The 20314-nt window shown below is 41.5% G+C and overlaps 1 protein-coding gene across 1 annotated transcript in view; it reads right to left on the bottom strand.

Annotated features, from left to right (window-relative positions):
- Positions 1-392: 392 nt before the first annotated feature.
- FRRS1L (ferric chelate reductase 1 like) overlaps positions 393-20314 on the bottom strand; it is a 30131-nt gene continuing 10209 nt past the window's right edge. Inside the window, exons 2-5 of the mRNA XM_060781431.2 lie at positions 19038-19122; positions 18169-18307; positions 16064-16310; positions 393-14967 (exon numbers count right to left, since the gene is read on the bottom strand). Coding sequence (XP_060637414.1) covers positions 14795-14967; positions 16064-16310; positions 18169-18307; positions 19038-19122 — 644 coding nt within the window. The 3' untranslated portion in view covers positions 393-14794. The remainder of the gene's footprint in view (positions 14968-16063; positions 16311-18168; positions 18308-19037; positions 19123-20314) is intronic.

Here is a 20314-nt window from a genome sequence, read left to right on the forward strand (position 1 = left end):
GGCTGTTCTTTCAGAGGGAGCTGAGCACTGAAAAGAAGCAGGGGAACTGAGGAATGATTTATTGTTGCCACCAATTTGAAAGGAACCAGTATTCTGGAGATTTTACCCCAGTTCCCAATTTTAAAAAGACTTAGCCGATTTGCAATGGAGGTTGCCAATTAGGAACCAAATTTACCATCAAGTTAGAAGGGAGGCTGTTCAATTGCACTTCCTCCTTTATTAAGAAAGTAATAACTTAGTAGTAATTACACTGTATATACTGTAGCGTGACTAGAGAGAAGAATGTAGATTTATTTGGTTACTTTCCCTATGTTTCTGCCACCACGTGAGGTAAGTTGTAATATTGTGAGAAATGGCACTTTGTACACAGAACAGACAGAGCTGAGGCAATCTTCAAATAAAAGTTAACAATTTTATTAAGTACACAGCGTGTGGTTGCAAGATGTAACTTTTCCTTGTTGCACTTGGAATAATACTTCTAACTTTAACAGTTCATTCTTTCTAGTAACACAGTATCTTTCTGACGTAGAGCACTTGTTTCAGACAAAGTTTCCATACAGGGATGTTTCCCTTAGTTGATCCTCCCTAGATCAAATACTAAGTAAACCATTCTTTAGCCTCTCCTTAGACTAAAAGAATACCAGCTATGTTTCACCATTCGGCTGCACTAGCCTGAGAAACTTCCAATAGCCAAACCCAGCTTTTCAAAGCCTCAAAGCTTTGCTTCACAAATCACTCCGCCACCTTTCCTTTCCTTCTCTCCCAACTCCTAACTCCTCACTCCTCTGAACCTAACTCCTGACTGCTCACTCCTCTAAACCTAAACCCTAACTGATTTTTAACTGTCGTTTTTTCAAACTCTCCTCTCTAAGCTCCTCCCACTTCCCTCTCTCCTGCATCAGTTTCCATGGCAACGCACATGGAGGACTCCTCTGACTTAGGCCATTCCAGCATTACTGCAGCCAATCTAAACACAAATACAGTTAAAATCATACAATTTATAATCAACTCCTGTACAAGCACAGAGAAAGAAAAGAAACCCCAAGGAGGGGAGAAAGAAGTTTCTCCAGCAGGACTTTCTCGGAGGTGCCTTTGTTTTGACTCTCCTTGAGTAGCCTGCCTGCCTGCACTGTTTGAGGAAGGAGAGGAGAGGGAGGAAGAGGCCTGAGCTGGCCAGGAATGGGAGGCTTGGGGGCAGCCTCTTCTGCCCCTTTTTCCTTCAGGAGGAGGATGGGGAGGAGGAGGAGCGGCAGTGCTGCCGGGGGTGATGGCCAGCTGGGCTTGTGCAAGGGCAAGAGCAGCAGGCTGCGCTGCTTGGGGATGGCGAGGGGGGAGGAGGAGGATCGGCAGGTCTGCCGGGAGTGGTGGCCAGCTGAGCTGCGATACCAGCAGGCTCCCTTTGGCCTCTGATGGCTGCTCGCGTCCCTCGCTCTCAGCATCCTCAAGTGGTGGAACTTATAGCTGGCACACAAGACGACCCCCCCACTTTTAAGATGACTTTCTTGGTTTAGAAAGTCATCTAGTATGCCGGTTTTTACGGTAGGTTTCACATATACTCTATACACATGGCCTGAAGGTAATTTCATGCATAACATATTAATATTTTTATACATAAAACAAATTTTATATACATTGAACTACCTAAAAGGAAATGTGTCTCTAGCTCGGCGGCCAGATTGTTAATTGGAGTAAGTTACAGGGAGTGGTCAACCCCCCTATTCAAAAAGCTCCACTGGCTACCGCTAAGTCCCAATTCATGGTGCAGGTTATTACCCATAAAGCTCTAAACGATTCAGAACTTGCCTATTCAAACTTTTTAAAATATAGTGTGGACTTTCTTGAATGGAAATGTACTTTATCAGATGCATATGTTATCTCAAAGTACAGTATAGTCTGTGGAAACTCATATTTAAGGCACTGCATAATGTTTTCTGTAGATGACCACGGATGCCCCTTTGAAAACTGCATCTCTTTGCATTCTGCAAAGGCCTGGCTCATTAACAAGAAGTAATTTTAATCAATCAATGTACCTGTTCAATAATATGTTTTCTAATGAAAAAGACTGATTTAATTAAATTGCTGTTTTAACTTGATTAGTTGGAGCCCCCGGTGGCGCAGTGGGTTAAACCCCTGTGCTGGCAGGACTGTGCCGGCAGGACAGGTCGCAGGGTCGAATCCGGGGAGAGGCGGATGAGCTCCCTCTATCAGCTCCAGCTCCTCATGTGGAAACATGGGAGAAGCCTCCCAGAAGAATGATAAAAACATCAAATCATCCAGGTGTCCCCTGGGCAACGTCCTTGCAGACGGCCAATTCTCTCACAACAGAAGCGACTTGCAGTTTCTCAAGTCAGAGCGACTTGTCAGGAGCTGACACGACAAAAAAAAAACTTGATTAGTTTAAGTTGAATTTAAACTTAGCCAATGAAAACTTCTTTCTCTCAGAGTCTTTCTACACTGTCAGGTATTCCAGCCATCTAGCCGTTTGTTTCACAGAAAAGTCTATGTTTCAAATAGTACTTTATTTGTTAATCAGTATTCTCATGACATTCTTTCTGAGAACTGCTTGCATGCAGTTCCGAGAAAGAATTTTGTATTTTGTCTGTTTGTTTGCTTTGTTCTGTTAAAAATGTAATATAATTGACTGGTTGCGGATGACTCGATAAATAAATATTCTCAGAACTGCCTGATCTCTACAGAACCATCCTTATAAAAGGTTTTGCATGCCCTGCTGCTAATAGCTTCATCACTCATACCCTTAGCCCTTTGTTCTAATGTGAGAAATGTTCAATCTCCAAGTCTCATCTAAACTTAAGCAATAAAGGTAAGCATACCTTTATTGCTTCCCTCTGTTTCCCAGATCTCCTTGATTGTCCCAGCCAAATGTTTAGGCCAAAATGTATAAATCTTCCATATAGTATTTATACAAGAGGTTTTTTTTGTCCCCTGTTATCATTTATGGTATGATGTCAAAGTAGTTATGATATAAACGGACCAAAAATGCAGGTTCAATAGGAACTCCCCAAGCCTCCTCCAAGGCACCCAGAGACTCCTCATTGCCCAGCCACCCCAAACACCGATGAGCAGAGCCCCTAATGGGGACCCTCTTCCCTCATTTAATGGCTACCTCCAACTACTTACCTTACAGTAAGAGGTCCATCACCTTCTATCAGGCCTTGGGGCTTCCTAAGAAGGATGGGAGGGGATAGCCATCCCATGTCTGAGCTGAGCCTTCCCCAGGCTGGCTGTCAGGATCCTTGTCTCATCTTTCATTGAAAAGTATCTATCAGCAATTTCAGTACTGTTTGAATTAATCTCTGATTGGTAATCCTTTCCTTTAAATTTTATTAAATTCATTACATTAATTGAATTAATGTGAGCCTCCCAATTCATTGAATTAAAATCCATTAAATAACGGACTCATTAAAAATGCAATGCCCTGCCTCTTTAGCATGGAGCTCAATCCATTGCTTACTATATTTCATGGCAGAATCAGAAAACCATTAAAATTCTCTTGTACCAATCCATGATGTGACGACATCTGGAACCCTGGGCATGGTCCGACCTTTTCATCTAAAAACAGTATTCTAGACTTGTGAAAGGCTTAGAAAAGTGGGAGCAAAATGATAAACGAACTGGAGTCCATGACTAAGTTGCAATATCTGTGGCCATTTAGCATAAGAAAAAGTGAGTAAAAGGAGACATTATACATTTTTATAAACTTACACATCACTTACAATATTAGAAGTTAGGATCAGCCACAGAAACTGATTATTGGGATACTTAGGGAGGGAAAGAAAAGAAAATGCTTTTTTGCACAATGATATCTAATTTGTGGAAATTCACTGTCATAAAATGTAGTTATAACTGTCAACTGAGACAGCTTTAAATTAGGATTAGGTAAATTCTTGGTGATTAGCATCAACCGTGGATGGTTACTAGGATGGCTATCTCTAGAATCAAGAGGAGGCTGGAGAGTCATTGAAAGTTGGTATGGAGCCCAGGACATGACACTTAAATTTACCAAGAGACATTTATGGTTACTCTCTGGTTTGGTGACATATCAAAGTGTATTTTGTAATGCAAAGTCTAGAGGTCTGGTCGACAGAATTTTGCTTCCCTGCTTTAGTCTTGTGCAAAATAACAAGTTACTGGGGAATATGAGGTGATAGTTGCAAGTTATAATTTCTGTCCTACTGGACAGAAATTGGCAACTGGTTAGCTATCCCAAACTGGTACAAATATAGTGCATGAAACTGAAAAACCGTATAAGCGTGCATATTTATAAATGCATGTTACCTTAAGATACAAAAGGGACTAATGTATGACCCTAAATCAGAATCCATTAATTGACAGTTCATTTGCATGCAGTATGTTCATCACAATGGCCAATAACTGTTCTAGTAAAAACATCTGAATTGTATCATTAAAAAAGCTATCATGGAAAACAACAACAAATGACGGAATTTTCATATATTTATAATAACATTCATTGTATTTTAAAACATGGTTTCTGATCTTTCCCACACTGGGAGAATGCATTTTGACCATGTTGATCTTTGCTTGAACTGCACTGAATTAAATGCACTGAGGTACTTTTGTGATGTTTCTTAAGCAAATAGGACTATAAAGCTCCAAAACAAAATCCAAATCCAGCTCCAAGTTAAATATTATGTTTACTCATCTTCACTCACATTATATACATTAAATCTACCTGATTCAATGCTTTTTACAACTTTTGTATTATGTATAATTTATAGAAATTTCACTAGAATTCATTTTGCTTTTTCACTTACATTACTTTTTTTCACAGTTTTATGGAATAATTATTCCTTTCATTTATTTTCCATTGATTTTTGTTATATCTGCTACTCCTGGAAACATCATAAAGGGATAATGCAAAATAAAACCCCTCCTTTTCCACTGCTTCATATTTGTTCATCTGTATAAAGATATACAAGTGAACTCCAAGATGTCAAAATATATACAAACCCAAACATCCTTTGAAGCTACTTACCTGATATGATACTGTTTTTCCAAGAAATGAGAAAAGTGTGCATATCACACCAGAAAGTTAATATTTAACATGCTCATAGATGTTATATTTCAGCACAAAATTTCCAAAAGCTGTAGTTTTGCCTCTTAAAGTAACTAACGGAAACTTGTGGCAATTTCTTAAGCCAATTTATCACTGACTATTAAAAGTAAATAAGTACATTTTCATTAATTGATCCCATTATCAATTCTATTCGTATTTCCAAGTAGAGCTATATTGACTTGAATATGTAAATTCTAGTGATTTAATGTGGGCTGGTCCATGAGGTCACGAAGAGTCGGAGACGACTGAACGAATGAACAACAACAACAATGTGTCTTCTGCGGTTACAATTACCCACAATATTTAAGACCCTTTCTTTAGACTTGGAAAATATATGATGTCAGCAAATACATCTTATTAACATGATATATATTAAATAAAAAACAATTTACAGTTAGAGAGCAGAATAGCACATTGGAGAAATTATCATGAAGATTCACTCTTGCCAAGGGAAAGGGACAATCCATTAATGGGTTAACTATTGTTGGCACCCAGGCTAGGCAAGATATTGTGTTAATTAAATGGAGCCTCTAGCCATTGTAATATCATGCTTCAGTTCTTTCATAGATCTTCCTGCCAAGGAAAAGGAAACTCTTTACCAAGGAGCCAGCAAAGGAGCCATCTGGTAGTGGGATCTACCCAAGTAGACATGTGCATTAGGGTGGGAGGTGGCAAGAACATGTTTTAATGTTGTATTACTTGTTGCAGAGCCCTTCTACCAAGTGATGCTCTAGGTGAGGAAAACGTGTCTTGTTTTTAATGAGTACTGCACGACAGCTCCAAGAAAAATGCAGGGAACAAAATCAACCTCTGTACATGGCATTAATTGACCTTGCAAAGGCATTCGACACAGTGAATCATAGTGCTCTGGACCATCCTCCAAAAATTGGGTGCCCTGACAAATTTGTGAACATCCTGCGGCTCCTCCACGATGACAAGTGTCTTGGACAGCAATGGCTCCCAAAGTGACCCATTTAAGGTGGAATCAGGCATTAAATAGGGGTGTGTTATTGCCACAACCTTATTTTCCATCTTCATTGCTATGGTACTTCATCTTGTTTATGGTAATGAAATCATCTATTGGACAGATGGCAAGCTCTTTAACCTCAGCAGACTGACAGCCAAAACCAAAAACACAACAACATCTGTTACAGAACTACAATATGCAACGTCATCTGAAGATCTACAAGCCACTCTAAACACCTTTGCAGAAGCATACAAAAAGCTTGCCCTCTCATTGAACATTGAGAAAACCAAAGTGCTCTTTCAGCAGTCACCAGTCAATCCCTCTGCAATACCAGAGATACAGCTTAATGGTGTAACATTAGAAAATGTGGACCATTTTCGCTAACTTGGCAGCCACCTCTCCACAGAAGATACAACATCACCTGAGCTCTGCAAATGCAGAATTTTTCTGAAAGAAGCAGAGAGTATTTTAGGACCAGGACATTTGTAGGGATACCAAGGTGCTCTTTTATAAAGCCACTAGCTGTCCCCTGCCACGTGTTGCTGTGGCCCTGTCTCGTGAGCTGGAAAAGAAAGTAATGGTTTCTAATCTATGTAATTTCTTTATGCTTGTAGGTAAATGATATTTCTTCTTGTTTCTTTGTCAGTGTTGATGTGCAGAGTATCTGGTTTGCCTACTCTGGAATATGCAACATTTCACTGTCCTGCTTTAGGGTTCCTTTTCAAATCTATGATACTATATCTCTCTGTGTGTCAATCATATATATCTATCTATATTTATGGCTGGATGGCTCTTTGTCAGGAGAGCTTTGATTAGATTTTCTTGCCCTGGTGAAGGGAGTTGGACTGGATAGCCTTAAGTATTTTCTGTTGGTCATGGGGGTTCTGTGTGGGAGGTTTGCCCCAATTCTGTCGTTTGTGGGGTTCAGAACGCTCTTTGATTGTAGGTGACCTATAAATCCCAGTAACTACAACTTCCAAATGTCAAGGTCTATTTTCCCCAAACTCCATCTGTGTTCATATTTGGGCATATGGAATCTTCGTGGCAAGTTTGGTCCAGATCCATCATTGTTTGAGGCCAAAGTGCGCTCTGGATGTAGATGAACTACAACTCCCAAACTCAAGGTCAATGCTCACCAAACCCTTCTGGTGTTTTCTGTTGGTCATGGGAGACCTGTTATACCACGTTTGGTTCAATTCCATTGTTGGTGGGGTTCAGAATGCTCTTTGATTGTAGGTGAACTATAAATCCCAGCAACTACAACTCCCAAATGACAAAATCAAAAAATTTTGAGTGAAGGACATACATTGGGTTGTTAGGTGTATGCTGTCCAAATTTGGTGTCAATTGGCCCACTGGTTTTTGAGTTCTGTTAATCCCACAAACAAACATTACATTTTTATTTATATAGATTGTCCTCCCAACCCTGCTATATACCTGCAAAACGTGGACTGTCTATAAATGTCATATGCAACTCCTAGAAAAATTCTATCAGCGCTGCCTTCAAAAAAAAAAATCCTGCAAATCTCTTTGGAAGACAGATAGAAAAATGTTAGCATGTTGGAAGAAGCAAAGACCACCAGCACTGAAGTAATGGCCCTCCACCATCAACTCCGCTGAACTGGCCACGTTGTCTGAATGCCTGATCACTGTCTCCCAAAGAGGTTACTCTACTCCGAACTCAAGAATGGGAAACGGAATGTCGGTGGACAGGAAAAGAGATTTAAATATGGTTTAAAGCCAACATTAAAATCTGTGGCATAGATATCGAGAAATGGGAAGCCCTGGCCCTTGAGTGCTCTAACTGGAGGTCGGCTGTCACCAGCAGTGCAGCAGAATTCGAAGAGGCACGAATGGAGGGCGAAAGGGAGAAACATACTAAGAGGAAGGCGCGTCAAGCCAATCCTGACTGGGACTGCCTTCTAATGACTTGTTATTGCAGCCAGGGATAGAACTGTTACACCCCACAGTCCCCACACTGAAAGGCCCTAGCAAGTACCCTCCCCCCGCCAATCAAATGAGGTGCACTTTGCTTACTAGAACTAGTTGGTGGGGAACCAATAGGGAAATGTCTTGTTGCACTTACCATAGAAGGGAATGCCTGACCACCTGCCAGAGGTATACTCATGTTTGTCTCCCCCCTGGTGATGTACATGTGGAATTATCAGAGTAGTGACATGGTAGAGAAAAGAACCTCAGCCACACTTCAAAGCAAATGCAAAAAAGATCATAAGCCTTGAAGGTGTGTTGGGGTCATGGGATGGGTATATTTTGATCTGACAAAAAAAGAAGAGCTGCCTTTTTGATCTTTTGGATTCTTTCTTCTGTCTGGAGAAGGAGAGATGCATCCCTTTTGGTGTCTATAATGCCTCCAAGGTTCACAAGTTACTGAGATGGAATAAGATTGCTCCCTCTTGTTGATTATGAAGCTGCGTTGTTTTAGCATAGACAGACTGATGGATAATCTTTGTTTGGCTTCATGAAGAGAGGTTGGTTTTAATGGCAAGGATTCTGCATCTTAGTTGATGGAAATATCTTGCTCTGGATATCAGGGAGGCTGTAGTGAAGGCCAGACAAGAGGACTAATGCTTCATGTTTAAAAGCTGCATTTAACTTCTTATCATTTGGATCTTTAATTTATTTATTACTAGCTTGGGGACCCAGCACTGCCCAGGTTATTTGACAAAGGAATTATGTATCAAGGTTGATCTTTATCAGTTATTTATATAGCTCACAGTGGTCTCAGGAAGTTAGTGAAGGTACTGTGAGTCCCATCATCTGTGGTCCATCCTCCTCCAAACTGCTCCAGGATGGAGAGTGGGTCATGGGGGCTGTGTGTGCCAAGTTTGGTCTTTATTGGTATTTGGATGAGTGTCGCTGTGGTTTCAGGAAGTGAGTGGAGGTACTTGAAGTCCCATCATCCATAGTCTGTTCTCCCCCAAACCTCACCAGGATATTGAGTTGGCCATGGGGGCTCTCTGTGCCAAGTTTGGTCTTTATTGGTATTTGGATGAGTGTCGCTGTGGTTTCAGGAAGTGAGTGAAGGTACTGCAAGTTCCATCATCCATTGTCCGTCCTCCTTCAAACAGCACCGGGATGTAGAGTGGGTCATGGGGGCTCTGTGTGCCAAGTTTGGTCTTGATTAGTCATTGGCGAGGGTCTCAGTGGTCTCAGGAAGTGACTGAAGTTACAGCAAGTCCCATCATCCATCTCCAATTTTTCCCCAAACTGCACCAGGATGTAGATATGGGTCATGTGGGCTCTCTGTGTGAATTGTGATCCTGATCCATCATTGTTGGCAGTTGTAATGGTCTCAGGAAGGGAGTGCATGTATTGCAAGTCCCATTGTCCATGGTGCATCTTCCTCCAAACAGCAACAGGATGTAGAGTGCATCATGGAGACTCAGTGTGCGAAGTTTGGTCTTTGTCAGTAATTGGATGAGGGTTGCAGTGGTCTCAGGAATTGAGCGAAGGTACTGCAAGTCCCATAATCCCTGGTCCATCCCCAGCCAAACCACACCAGGGCTTGGGTCATGAGAGGTCTATGTGCCAAGTTTGGTGTAGATCAGTCATTGGATGAAGGTCACAGCAGTCTCAGAAAGTGAGTGATGGTACTGCAAGTCCCATAATCCATGGTCCATCATCCTCCAAACTGCAGTGGGATGTCAAGTGAGTGAAGGTAATGCAAATCCCTCAGGCCCTTTCCTTTCTCTTCTCATCCATTTGAGAATGTTAGAATGTTTTTTTGGTTTTTTGGGGGTTTTTTTGTCATGTCAGGAGCAACTTGAGAAACTTTTCTGGTGTGAGAGAATTGGCCGTTTGCAAGGACGTTACCCAGGGGACGCCAGGATGTTTTGATGTTTTACCATCCTTGTGGGAGGCTTTTCTCATGTCCCCGCTTCTCTCATTAACCCTCTTCGCCACCAGGGGCTGCTGCTGAGGGTGGCCAGTCAGAAACCATATTCAAATTTCCTTCTCTCATGTCCCCGCTTCTCTCATTAACCCTCTTCGCCACAGGTCCTGTTGAGGCTGGCCAATCAGAGATCATATGCAAATAGCACCACAGTGGCAGCCAATCAGAAAGCTGCCACAAACTCCTCCACCCTACGTCCTTCCACAGCATACAAACTTTGACTTTTATTATATGCTAGCTTGGGGACCCGGCGCTGCCCGGGTTATTAGAGAAAGTGGGTAATGGTGGTTCTGTATGCCAAATTTGGTCTTTATTGGTCATTGGATAACGGCTGCTTTGTTTTCAGGAAGTGAGTGAAGGAACTTGAAGTCTCATCATCCATGGTCCACCCTCCTCCAAATAGCAGCAGGATATAAAGTGGGTCATGGGGGCTCTGTGTGCCAAATTTGGTCTTTATCAGTCATTGGATGAGGGCCGCAATGGTTTCAGTAAGTGAGTGAAGGTACTTCAAGTCCCATCATCCATCGCCAAATTTTTCCAAATGACACCAGGACATAAAGTGGGTCATGAGAGGTCTATATGCCAAGTTTGGTCTTGATCAGTCATTGGATGAGGTTCGCAGAGGTCTCAGAATGTGAGTGAAGGTACTGAAAGTCCCATCATCCATGGTCAACCCTCCTCCAAAACTGCAGCAATATGTAGAGTAGGTCATGGGGGCTCTGTGTGCCAAGTTTGGTCTTGATTGGTCATTAGATGAGGGTTGCAGCAGTTTTGGGGAGTGGAGGTACTTGAAGTCCCATCATCCATGGTCTGTCCTCCTCGAAAGTGCACCAGGATGTAGAGTGGGTTATGGGGGCTTTGTGTGCCAGTTTGGCCTTGATTGGTCATTGGATGAGGGTCGCAGTGGTTTCAGTAAGTGAGTAAAGATACTGCAAATCCCATCATCCATGGTCCATCCCCCTTAGAACTGCATCAGGATGTAGAGTGGGCCATGAGTATTCTGTGTGCCAAGTTTGGGCCTGGTCTGTGATTTGTAGGGGCTACAATGTTCTGTGGGAAGTGAATCAGGTGAAGGTACTGCAAATCCCATCATTAGTGGCCTATCCTGCCCTGAACTGCACTGGAAGTCCCATCATCCATCGTCCGTCCTTCTCCAAACAGCATCGGGATGTAGAGTGGGTCAAGGTGGCTCTGTGTGCCAAGTTCGGTCTTGATGGGACATTAGTAAGGGTTGCAGCAGTCTTGGGAAGGGAGTGGAGGTACTTGAATTCCCATCATCCATGGTCTGTCCTCCTCGAAAGTGCACCAGGATGTAGAGTGGGTCATGGGGACTCTGTGTGCCAAGTTTGGTCTTGATCAGTCATTGGCGAGGGTCTCAGTGGTCTCAGGAAGTGAGTGAAGTGACTGCAAGTCCCATCATCCATTGTCAAATTCTTCCAAACTGCACCAGGATGTAGAGTGGGTCATGCGGGCTCTCTGTGTAAATTGTGGTCCTGATCCATCATTGTTGGCAGTTGTAATGGTCTTAGGAAGGGAGTGCAGGTATTGCAAGTCCCATCGTCCATGGTGCATCCCCCTCCAAACTGCACCAGGATGTAGAGTACATCATGGAGACTCAGTGTGCCAAGTTTGGTCTTTATCGGTAATTGGATGAGGGTTGCAGTGGTCTCAAGAATTGAGCAAAGGTACTGCAAGTCCCATAATCCAGACAAGACAGAGGTACTCCTGGTCAGTCGCATGGCCGAACAGGGTATAGGGTTACAGCCTGTGCTGGATGGGGTCGCACTCCCCTTGAAGGCGCAGGTTCGCAGCTTGGGTGTGATCCTGGATTCGTCGCTGAGCCTGGAGCCCCAGGTCTCGGCGGTGACCAGGGGAGCATTCGCACAGCTAAGGCTCGTGCGCCAGCTGCGCCCGTACCTTGGGAAGTCTAACTTGGCCATGGTAGTCCACGCTTTGGTCACATCCTGTTTAGACTACTGCAACGCTCTCTACGTGGGGTTCCTTTGAAGACGGCCCGGAAGCTTCAATTGGTCCAACATGCGGCAGCCATGATACTAACAGGAGCGGGACGCAGGGAGCATACAACCCCCTTGCTGTACCAGCTCCACTGGCTGCCGATTTGCTACCGGGCTCAATTCAAGGTGCTGGCGTTGGCCTTAAACGGTTCCGGCCCAAGATACCTATCCGACCGCATCTCGGCCTATGAGCCCACCAGGACTTTGAGATCTTCCGGGGAGGCCCTGCTCTCGATCCCACCCGCTTCACAAGCACGGCTGGCGGGGACGAGAGATAGGGCCTTCTCGGTGGTGGCTCCTCGGCTGTGGCACACCCTTCCCGTGGACATTAGACTGATGATATTCCGCAGGAAATTAAAGACTTGGTTGTTCAAGAAGGCGTTCGAACAAGAAGTGCAATGATTGGTAATGACTATAGGAATGGAACAACGGAAAATGATACTGGATTGTGATTTGGACGATGAGACGACGCTGGATGGTTTCATAGCAATGATGTTTTTGTATAATGCCGGATTGTTTTTTATACGAATTGTTTTTTATACTGTGTTATACTGTGTTTTGAATTTTGTTCTTTCTATGTTGTACACTGCTGTGAGTCGCCCCCGGGCTGAGAACAGCGGTATATAAGCAAAGTAAATAAATAAATAAATAATCCATGGTCCATCCCCAGCCAAACCACACCAGGACGTAAAGTAGGTCATGAGAGGTCTATGTGCAAAATTTGGTCCTGATCAGTCATTGGATGAGGTTCACAGCGGTCTCAGAATGTGAATGGTGGTACTGCAAGTCCCATCATCCATGGTTGCAGTAGGATGTAGAGTGGGTCTTGCAGGCTCTGTGTGCCAAGTTTGGTCTGTATTGGTAATTTTCTGACTCAGCCCCTAGCCTTTTCCTTTCCTCTCTTTGTCATCTCGGAATCTTGGAATTGAGGCTGGCCAATCAGAGACCATATGCAAATTTCCTTCTCATGTCCCCGTTTCTGTCATGAACTCTTTTCTCCACCAGGGGCTCCTATTGAAGCTGGCCAATCAGAGACCATATGTAAATAGCACCACAGCGGCAGCCAATCAGAACGCTGGCACATACTCCTCCCGTCGCACCGCCACACTTTTGTCCTCTGCATACAAACTTTGACTTTTATTATATGTATAGATAGATAGATATATATAGATATAGATATAGATAGATATAGATATAGATAAAGATATAGATACAGATTTATTTCGTACATTTCTACCCCGCCCTTCTTCCCACAAGGGGCCTCACTTAAGAAAATCACTTTGATTAGATGCCAGAGCACCTGAAATGACAGCAGAAACTTTGCTATCAATAACAGGGAATGTGTGAAATTCAATTGCCTCAGGTTGTATAATTTTGAAGTTATATTTATACCTTTTCTACCTGCATAGGTGAGTCCACCCTGACAATGAGATCTTTGAAATCAGGAGGGCGGGGGCAACATGAGCAGACGGTTTAAGTTTAGGATATAGAGTATTACACCATGGCATATTCCTGGAAGATACAATATCATTAAAACTGAAATGTCCCTCCCTTGTTTGTTTTTTGGTCATTGGTGTCTGACCCTTCTTCCTTTCCTAAATCGAAAGAATATTTTAGGGATGCTTTCTGAAAAGAATGAAGAAGGGAAACAAGAGAGATTTAAATGACAGAAATAAGGGCACATAAAGTGGAATAGACAGACGTAAGACCTCTCCTAGGTAATACAAGAAGAACTGAAGCAGCAAAAGATGAGGACTATTTTAGGTTCATTTTAAGAAGTGCAGTATTTTTGCTGCATTACTTCTAGCTTGTCTGGACTAGGTAGATAGCAACAGGAATTAACCCATTAATGGATGGAGCCTTCTCTGCTGGCTGACAATTGTACACATTCCCAGAATACAGTGGTCCCTTAGTACCCACAGGAGTGTGACTCCAGGACCCCCATAGATACTAAAATTGGTGGATTAAGAACCATTATATACAGTGATACAGTAAAATGATGCCCCTTATATAACACGACAAAATCAAGGTTTGCCTTTTTGATTTTTAAAGAAATGTTTTTCAAGCATGGATAGCAGAATCTGTGGATGTAGAATCCATGACAACGGAGAGCCACCTACATACTAAGATCCTACCCACCGCTTTAAAAAGATCTTGAGAACTAAAATGTGGGGACTGGATTCTGTCCATGACAGGTGTCATTTGGGGACTTGTCCTGCTTCATATCATCATCAGGTCCCAATTTCTTCCTCCTGATGTTCAGCAGGATACCAATTTTTCTCTTCCTCCTCCTCTATGCAGGAAGGAAGGGCAAGGAGTTAAGTTGGTTGCTCTTAATTAAAACAAGTGCTAGATAAACCTGTTTCATCCCAACTCCTTATCCATGGGGTGGTCTTGATTTCAGGCCAAATAGGGAAAATCCATGAGCTGGATTGTACCCATAGGTCAGATGTTTTCTACTACAGTTTTGTATAGTGCTGTCCTGTGCAGATTTACTCTGAATATTCCTGAAACTTTATCCTTAATAAGTGTTTTTAGGAACACAACCTCAATTTTCATAAAACAAGCTATGGTATATCTTTTTTTATAAGTGTTCAGTCCATTACAATTGTTTCAAAATGTCATGATTATTTGGCACATATCTATGGCTCAGTCAAGAGTGAGCTCACAATTTTGTCCTTTAAGGAGCAGAAGCTGTCAATAAATTACAAGGTTTCCAGCAATAAAAATTCTAATACAAAAAGGCTCCCATCCTGAGCAAAACTCACAAATTGTCTCAGTTTACTGCAAGTGCTGTATTTCTCATCATGGAGTTCCCATCAATAAATAAAATGTCAGTGCAACGATAAGCAGCAAGCAGAATGGAGAAGAGAAGGTCTGATAGGCAGCTGATGGCATAAAAATGTCTTCATATTTGTAAATACTGACCACCCTCTCTGAGACTGGAGGAGAATCTATGTCATGCCGAGTTATAGAACCTAAAACAAGTAAAGGAGAAAGATGGGAAGTATTAGTACAGCTGGTTTGACTCTTATTAGATTTTTGGCCAATCACTTTGAAGTAGTCAAACTCCTAGTTTCCTTAAAAGAACCAAAGAAAGCTTATATCCACAACATTACATGTGTAAATCTCCTCTGTTACTAACCTGCTTCTAAAGTTCTCATAGCTATGGGAAGAGGAGATGGGACACCCTTGAAAAGTTTGATTTTGTTTACTTTTGGAAATCCATTTTTCATTAATCTCACATATACCAGCCCAGGATCCCATAGCTCTGGGGAACAAAATTGTTAACTGGGGATAGTTGGGGTAGAAGCAGTTTTTCAGTGGCCCATTTACACTATTGGCTATAAGGGGATGCTGGATCCCATCAGTTACAGGACTGTGTTATACCATCTGATGAATTATTTACTGCCAATGAGCTTCTCCAATAGCAGTAATATTGTCAGTGTACAGCACCAAATGAAGCCTTGTGTAGACCTGGAACTACACTCCGTTGCAAAACAAAATATCCCATTCCTGGATATCTTGAAATTTTGTGGGAATGCCTACTCTGTTTGCAGACAGAAGTCTAATCTACAGAAAAAGTGCATATAAAGAACAGAACCAAGTCATAGAAATGAACGAGGTGAAAAATACAACACAAGGTAAGAAGGTAAAGAAGAGTAAAATGGCATAATGGTAAATAAAATTATTAGTTTAGCACAGTCAGAATACATTTTAAAAGATTTCAGGCATATCTCTTAATAAGAAAACATTGCTCAGTCTCCTACAATTGGGGGGGGGGGGGGGGGCAGATGACCTTTCTCTAGGTATATTTGATTTATTCTGCAGCATTGCATATCCAATGTCTTACTTTCACCACATCACAAATTCATTACCCTCTGGCACTGCAGATATAATTTGGGGAATGTATGTCACCCCACTGTGTAAATAGGTGGTTTGATAATGGGAGACAAGCCTTGTTTTAGACAGTTTGACCATGGCTTCTGATCAAGGGACTACTGACACATTTTTCATGGATTCCTTTCTTGCTTTATTGTAATGTAATTGGAACATAAAAGAAAAGCAACTCACCTTGAATTGCTGGCCCCCAAGCAAATAAATAATACCAGCTCAGATGAAGATCTACAATTGTTTCATCCCTGGGAACCTTCACAGGACGCTTGAATCGACATGTTACACGATTATTTTCAAAAATACCCTCTTCATCCCTTGCAGGATTCCTTTGGATTTCTTTTGCCCATTGACCAACATTGTAGAAGTGATGAATTCTGACTCTTCCATTGTCATCATGAACACAAGCCATGACATCATCTCCACCCTAAATTGAAAAACTAAGTAAGGCTTCCATTATGACATCAGTTCTGCCCAAGAAAAACCAAGTGGTTATTCACAACAACATGTCAGTATTAAACAAATAATTAACACTAATTCTTATTTTTTCAAACTAGTATAAGAAGTGTCCCCTTATTTAAATTTAACATTATTTATTTAAATTTATATTCCTGCCATTTTAGAATTATGTATAGCCTCTTTTTTATTGATTGATATGAGCATAGATTTTCTCTTTAAAGCATCTGATTTCATTTAGAGACTATTCTTATAATGATGAGATTGATGGAGCCAGTCAAAGTGTGCTGCTTCATCTGGTGGAATCTGCCCTCTGCTCACATCACGTGTGACAACTATCTCCTGTTCTCTCTATGGGTAACTCAACAAACATTTAAGATGTTATGGATTTCATGCTTCTCTATGCAATTTATCTCTCAAAATTAAATATCTGGCACCTTTTTACTTTCTTGCTTTGCCACCTCTCAGGTGTATTCACTCACTATGTTTCTGACATCATTCCAGTCTGCTATTTTTATGTGATGTCTCATACACTTCAGTCGCTCTCCTTATTTTTCTCTGCTCCTTTCCCTCTTTTTCTGTTACATTTCTCTCCCCCCCCCCCCCCCCACACTCGCCAGCTCTCACACTTTCTTATTCTGCTATTTCTCACACTCTGTTGCTTCTTGTATTTATTCTTCCTGTGTGTCTGTTTCTCTACTCCACACTTCCGCATTCTCTATACTATCAATCTGGCATGCTAACTATTGGATCTTCAATTATGAAAGTGTGCATGCATACAGTAATTGGAAGCACTAAGTACACTTCTGACCAATGGTCATTCTCTTTCCAGTCTTTCCTCCAGGAAAGAACACGAAGGAGTATTGAGTACTTCCAGAAAGAAGCATTAGGCTTTAGTTAGTCCTCACAGAACCTCTGCTCCCTCCCACCCTCCCTCCCAAAAGTGGTTTAAGAAATGGGCTGGTAAAATTACTCCATGAATGAAGCTACCAAATTCAGCTGCCTATAACTCCCAATCTGTTTGGTGCTATCCATTTCTGAAGAGGAGAATGGTAAAAATCTATCTGAAAGGATATTTTAAGAACTTCCTTCCAAGACTCCAAGGCAGATTTGAAGCTTTGAAATACAGACATTCACAAGTTACTAACAAGTTTGTTCTTAAGTTGAATTTGTATATAAGTAGAAACAGGTACATTTTTAAGTGTAACTCCAGCCAAATATATGTATTTTCCAGCTTAGAATGGCATAGGAAAGGGTTAACACTTCTGTGGTGATTGTTTTGCTGTCTGTGCCCCTGTTTGGAAGATTTCACCTCACTTTCTGTTCCTAGAATAATTAGATTTTGAAAAATTTGGCTTGTGGAAACAAAGATTGGTGAAAAAGCTTCAGTTGAGAAACCTTTTACCTGTAACTCTTTCAAGAAGTGAGAGAGGGTAAACTTCTCTCACTTCCTGTTGTCTCATCAACTGTGAGGCATTTGTAAGTCAGATGTTTGTAACTCGAGGACTGTCTGTAAGCTCACTTCTGCTTCAGACAGAGTCACCATAGATCATAAAAAAGGATATTCAGCTGGGACTAATGACTCATATGAGACAATTACACAGCCCTAGTTTGTATATTCTCTTTGCCTGACTCCCAGTCTAATGACAAACAAATTGACATTGGGCATAGTTGGGAAAGGTTCTGCCTATAATTCTTTTTCTTTCTTTTGGCTAGTGCAAAGTTCTTCCACTGAAGTGGTCACATCTAACACACTGGCTATATTTTTGTTCATTTGTCCAGTCATAATAACAAAGCAATGCTTACTTGAACTGTTAATACGTTCTTACCATTTTCTTATCTGAGGAAAATCCTACGGCCACCCAACCATCTGTCTGAGCACTCAACTCAAACTCTATGTCAGTTCCTATTCTGCGATAACTGAGAAAGTAATCACAAGTCTCTGCGTTACATCCTGGTTTACCATACCTACATGTGACAGAAGAAATAAAGCATAGCTTGCTGTAATTTTGACATATTCAAATATCATTCCTGTTGAAGTTTGACTATACATGAAAAACCTGTTGCTGAGATGAGAAATCAATGAACAGGGATGTAATCCAACAATGAACCATGCTTAAGATACCACTTCTAAGAAGAACTGCTTCTAATAGCTGTGTCTCTGTACATCCCTATGCATCCAGCTAGACAAGGAATGCCAGTCCTTCCTCATCAAAGGAGAGGGAGGAAAAGGCAGTGGTGTAACATCATGTCCACTCACAGCATGTTACTGCTTATGAGAAGCCGAACTGAAGCAGGAGGAACCCTTTGCATGTAAATTCATTGTGGAACGCAGCACAAGTGGTAGACATTGAGGGGTTTTATTGGTAAATTAATAGGGATGTTCTGGGAATGGGTGGGATAGGAAACAACTACAGGACAGACAAAGTGTCATGTAGTGGATAAACACCCAAAAATGTAATTATCCCATTGAAATATTGCTTTACCAGCCTCATGAACTATTGTTTGTTTGGTAGGTGCCTGTTTAGTAAGTATTCTCAAGAACAATATATATCTTCAACTTCATAAAACCTTCGTGCCCCAATATAACAATCTCAAATATTTACTATGCTGACAGAAAATATTTACTGATATAGATATATGAGTCCCTGGTTGTAGGTCAGGTTGTAAATATTTATTAATGCTGTCCCATACCAACCTAAAGCAGCCTTTTGTTTTTCCACAGTCATCCACTCTAATTCTTGCAAATGGATCCACTGGAGGGGCAGTAGGAAAAGGATAGCCTAGAAGAATCAGAATAAATAATTAAATAATGAATGTAATACAAAACACTTTTATTTAATACTATACTAGGAAAGTGATTGCTATGATTCTAACCACTTCTTAGAGTTAATTATCCATCCATTCATGTGGCAGATAACAAGGAAGTGGTCTGGAAAGTGGATGACACAGTTACATAACCAAACTGGATGTAATATAGGAGATGTGTGAGAAATCATGACTAATATTTCCTAAAACTCAATTTTTCAATGCCAATGTTATATAACCTGAGAGGGGAAACACAACAAGGTACTAATATGATGTTTTGAAAAGGGATAGAGCCAAAGTCCTAAGAAAAAAGGCGGCAACCAAGGGTTGAAAAGGCAGCAGTCCCAAGGAAGCAGACAGGCTTAAGAAAGAAGTCCAGAGAAAGCCTTATGAGAAACTGAATTACTTTACAAAGACAGGAAAGCTGTTGACGGCCAAAAGATGCAGAACTGATGCGTCCTATTTTTACATACATACCACATCTACAAATGGTGAAAAGTTACAGGAATGTAGAGTTTTACATGACTTTGGTTTCCTCTGAAAGATGGTCACTAGAAGTTTACCATAACATGGCAGCTCTAAGAAAAATGCAGGGAACAAAATAAATCTTTCAACATGGCATTCATCGACCTTCTAAAGATCTTTGACACTGTGAACAATAATGCTCTCTAGACCATCTTCTTGAAAATCAGATGCCCTGATAAATGTGTGAACATTTTGCAGATCATCCATGATGACATGATGGCAACAGTCTTGGACAGTAATAGCTCCCAATGTGACCCATTTAAACTGGGATCAAGTATCAAACTGGGATGCATTTTTGCTTCAATCTTCTTTTATGTCTTCTCCACTATTATTATACGTCTTGTTGATGGGTAGCTTCCCATCATTGTGGAAATCACATATCCGAGAGATGGCAAGCTCTTTAAACTCAAAAGGCTGAAAGCCAAAAGTAGGGTCACAACAACTTCTGTTACAGAACTCCAATATGCTGATGATAATGTAGTCTGTGCTAATTCAGAGGAACTTTAAACACCTTCATAGCAGCTTATGAAAAGCTTGGCCTCTCACTTGACATCAAGAAAACCAAAGTGCTCTATCAGCAGGCACAGACCCACCTCCCTGCAATGCCAGCAATACAGTTTAATGGTGTAATGCTAGAAAATG

This window comes from Anolis sagrei, chromosome 6 (genome assembly GCF_037176765.1).
Source record: "Anolis sagrei isolate rAnoSag1 chromosome 6, rAnoSag1.mat, whole genome shotgun sequence".
In the NCBI taxonomy this organism is placed as follows: Eukaryota; Metazoa; Chordata; class Lepidosauria; order Squamata; family Dactyloidae; genus Anolis; species Anolis sagrei.